This window comes from Rhinoderma darwinii, chromosome 8, assembly GCF_050947455.1.
Source record: "Rhinoderma darwinii isolate aRhiDar2 chromosome 8, aRhiDar2.hap1, whole genome shotgun sequence".
NCBI classification, from domain to species: domain Eukaryota; kingdom Metazoa; phylum Chordata; class Amphibia; order Anura; family Rhinodermatidae; genus Rhinoderma; species Rhinoderma darwinii.
The window spans coordinates 116,117,193-116,120,692 of NC_134694.1; the positions used below are offsets into that span (position 1 = coordinate 116,117,193).

Consider the following 3,500-nt stretch of genomic DNA (forward strand, 5'->3'; position numbering starts at 1 on the left):
TCAATCGCTAAAACTAAGCGGCAGTAGCGCTCGTGTGAGTGCTCAGCCGCTTCGTTTCTGTTTGGCTTTTCCCGGAAATCAATGTATCGGAGCACGGGTCTATGAAAGTCTATGAGCCCGTACGCCGATACATCGGTTTACCGGAAAAAGCTTCTGCCGATACATTTTAGCGATTGGTGGGGGTCTCAGTTCTTGGACCCCCACCAATCAAAACTTCTGACATGTCACTATGACAGGTCAGAAGTTTGTTGAACGTTTAGTTACCCTTTAATTTTCCCTATCCCTCACACACTATTGATCCGTTATCTCTCTATTCCCAGGCTCTTCATCACCATGTCCATCCGTTTCATCTTCTGCTTCTGTCTTCTTTTGTTCATCATTTTCTTTTCATACCAGTTTTACAGAGTCAGCTTTGTTTCCAATTCCTCAAAGTCGTATGAAAAAAAGAAGGCCCCCATCCATGTCCTCATCATATCTTCCTGGCGTTCTGGGTCTTCCTTCATTGGGCAGATTTTCAATCACCACCCTGATGTTTTTTATCTCTTTGAACCAGGACATTCAGTTTGGATGAGATTTAATAAAGAAGGAGCCAATCTACTTCACTATCCCGTCAGAGACCTAATTCACTCTCTTTTCACCTGTGATGTTACTCCACTGCAAGAGTATGTCTATGGTAATGGCCAGTACATCTCCAGCATGAGTTTCTTCGCAGAAAGTCGTGCTTTGTGTTCACCACCATCTTGCTCATATCCCATGCCACCTGAGGGCTATAATCGCTCCAAGTGTTTCCAACACTGTAGAAATATCCCATTTGATAAAATGGCCAAAGCATGTGACACTTATAATCACAGGGTTATGAAAACAGTTCGAATTCTAGACTTTTCTGTTCTCCTTCCACTTTTTCGAGACCCTGCACTTGATCTTCGGATCATTCACCTTGTGAGGGACCCCAGGGCAATAGCATCATCAAGGAGATACTTTAGCCTTACTACCGATGATCAGATTGTGCTTAAAGAACATGACAAGGCCACAAAGGGTCCGGTCCTGGCCAAGATCTGCAGAGCACAGGCAAATATAAACAGAATGGTCACTGCAGCCGGAAACTATCTAAAGAGCCGATATGTGCTTATTCGACATGAAGATTTGTCAAGGGAACCACTTGTGAACGTCCAAAAAATATATACGTTTTCTGGCCTTAAAATGACTCCAGAGATGGAGAGATGGATATATAATGTCACCCACGTTGATGCGGAAGATCAGAGCATATTCATGCCTTTTTCTAGGCAGTCTACAAAAGTCATTCAACGCTGGAGACAGATACTGGACTTCAAATACGTAAAGGAGATTGAAGAACACTGTAAAGAAGCCATGGATTTGTTTGGCTACTTGCCAGTGAATTCAACAAGTGATCAGAAGAACATGAGCCTAGATTTTGTTTTATGACCCGTTGGAGAAGGAATAACTCAAGTGAAGTAACTATGGAATAGGAAGTTGTAGGTGGAAGAACGAACGTTCGGCCAACAGTTATTTAATGTGTACGGCCACTTTTAGTCACCAAAGTTTCTTTACAATAAGGCCCCATGCACACGAACGTGTTTTTGCGTCCGCAATTCCCCCGAAAATCCACGGGAGAATTGCGGACACATTCATTTCTATGGGCCCATACACACTATCCGTGTTTTCACGGGTCTCCGCATGTCCGCAAATCGTGCCGCAGAAACTCAGGACATGTCTTATTACGGCCCGCAAATTCGATGCGGACATGCCCATAGAAGTCAATGGGCCCGTGGAAAATGCGGGTACACCTCCGTGTGTCAACCGCAGTTTGCGGATTTGCGGAAGTGTTGCTAGGCGACGACCGGGAATGAGTTCTGTCGTCATCCTGTTTTACCTAGGCTTTTTTTTTTTATCCGCATTTTGCGGATTACATACGGATGAGCTGCGGAGGACATTTCACGGAACACGGTCCTGGAATTTGCGGACCAGAAAAACACTACGGTCGTGTGCATGAGGCCTAATGCAGTGGTTAAAAAAACATTTTTAGAAGATCTAAGCCGACCATTCACATTAGATTGAAGTCAGACAAACCTAATGATTTTGGTGGGGTCTGTGCATAGGGACCTCCCGACAGTCTCCGATGGTGAATATTGGGCAATGCCAGTGGTGTCTCTCCAAAGTGCTCTGAGAGGTTTCTCTTCATCTCTCTGCTCATGCATGTTTATTGAAAGTAGCTGTGGAATTAATGAGTGAATATGTATGGCCAGCTGTAGCCAGGAGGGCAGAGGAAATAAAGAGAGGCAGGTAATATTATTTATTTTATTCACCCAGCCTGGTAGGAAACCTACCGGAGCAGCATCCACAATTAAATAGGAATAATGATGTTCATGTATGGGAAATAGTTACGTAAGACATTTGACTTTTGATATTCGACTTTTGACCCTCCATTTGGCGTTTTTTTTTCGTCTGGCAGTTAATTTCTTTCCATTCTTTATGTATTTAAACCTGTGTAAGTCGCATTGTCTGTATTGGCCTGATGAAGACGCCAGTCCGGCGATGAAACGCGTAGCCTGTCTGCTTATATTAAATTTCATTTAATTATACTAATTGCCTAGCCCTTGCCGTTATTAGCAGCGCCCTTTGGTCCCCCTTTTTTCTCCTTTTTATTACTTCTATGAAGTAGGACGTATTGTCTGACACAGTAATGACATTGTGAGCCCGTTTTAGGGACAGGCCTGATGTGGGTGACACGTTCTGTAGAAATTGTTGGTGCTATACAAAATATTGGACAATACTGTATGATGTAGTTGATGATGATGATTTGCTGCTATATATTTATATTCCATTTAAATAACCATTTGTATCTCCAATTTGCCTGCACTGGAATAAAACGTATAAAATAAAAATTGGAAAAATTGTCAAATGTAAAAATAATTGCGATAATCTGTTTTGGTAAAATATAATGTTATGTAATAAGATATATAGGACAAACAATAGTAGAAGCAACAGCGTCCAATTCAGTATTCAAAAATGTATTGTGCCCAGGTAGTCATACCGAAGAAAACCAGCAACGTTTCAACCCGTAGCAGTGATTTGGTCTTTCTCAGGCTTAAATAAGACCCTAAGGCTGGATTCACACGAGCACATTAACGTCCGTAATGGACGGACGTATTTCGGCCGGAAGTCCCGGACCAAACTCAGTGCAGGGAGCCGGGCTCCTAGCATCATACTTATGTACGATGCTAGGAGTCCCTGCCTCTCCGTGGAACTACTGTCCCGTACTGAAAACATGATTACAGTAGGGGACAGTTGTCCTGCAGAGAGGCAGGGACTCCTAGCATCGTACATAACTATGATGCTAGGAGCCCGGCTCCCTGCACTGAGTTCGGTCCGGGACTTCCGGCCGAAATACGTCCGTCCATTACGGACGTTAATGTGCTCGTGTGAATCCAGCCTTAGGGTCTTATTTAAGCCTGAGAAAGACCAAATCACTGCTACGGGTT

At 43.5% G+C, this 3,500-nt stretch overlaps 1 protein-coding gene across 1 annotated transcript; it reads left to right on the plus strand.

The window, feature by feature from the left end:
- The first annotated feature begins 333 nt into the window (after window positions 1–333).
- On the plus strand, window positions 334–1,481 carry LOC142658891 (carbohydrate sulfotransferase 4-like). Its single transcript, XM_075834505.1, has one exon. It carries the CDS (start codon window positions 334–336, stop codon window positions 1,441–1,443), a length of 1,110 nt encoding a protein of 369 aa, XP_075690620.1. The 3' UTR covers window positions 1,444–1,481.
- Window positions 1,482–3,500: the final 2,019 nt, after the last annotated feature.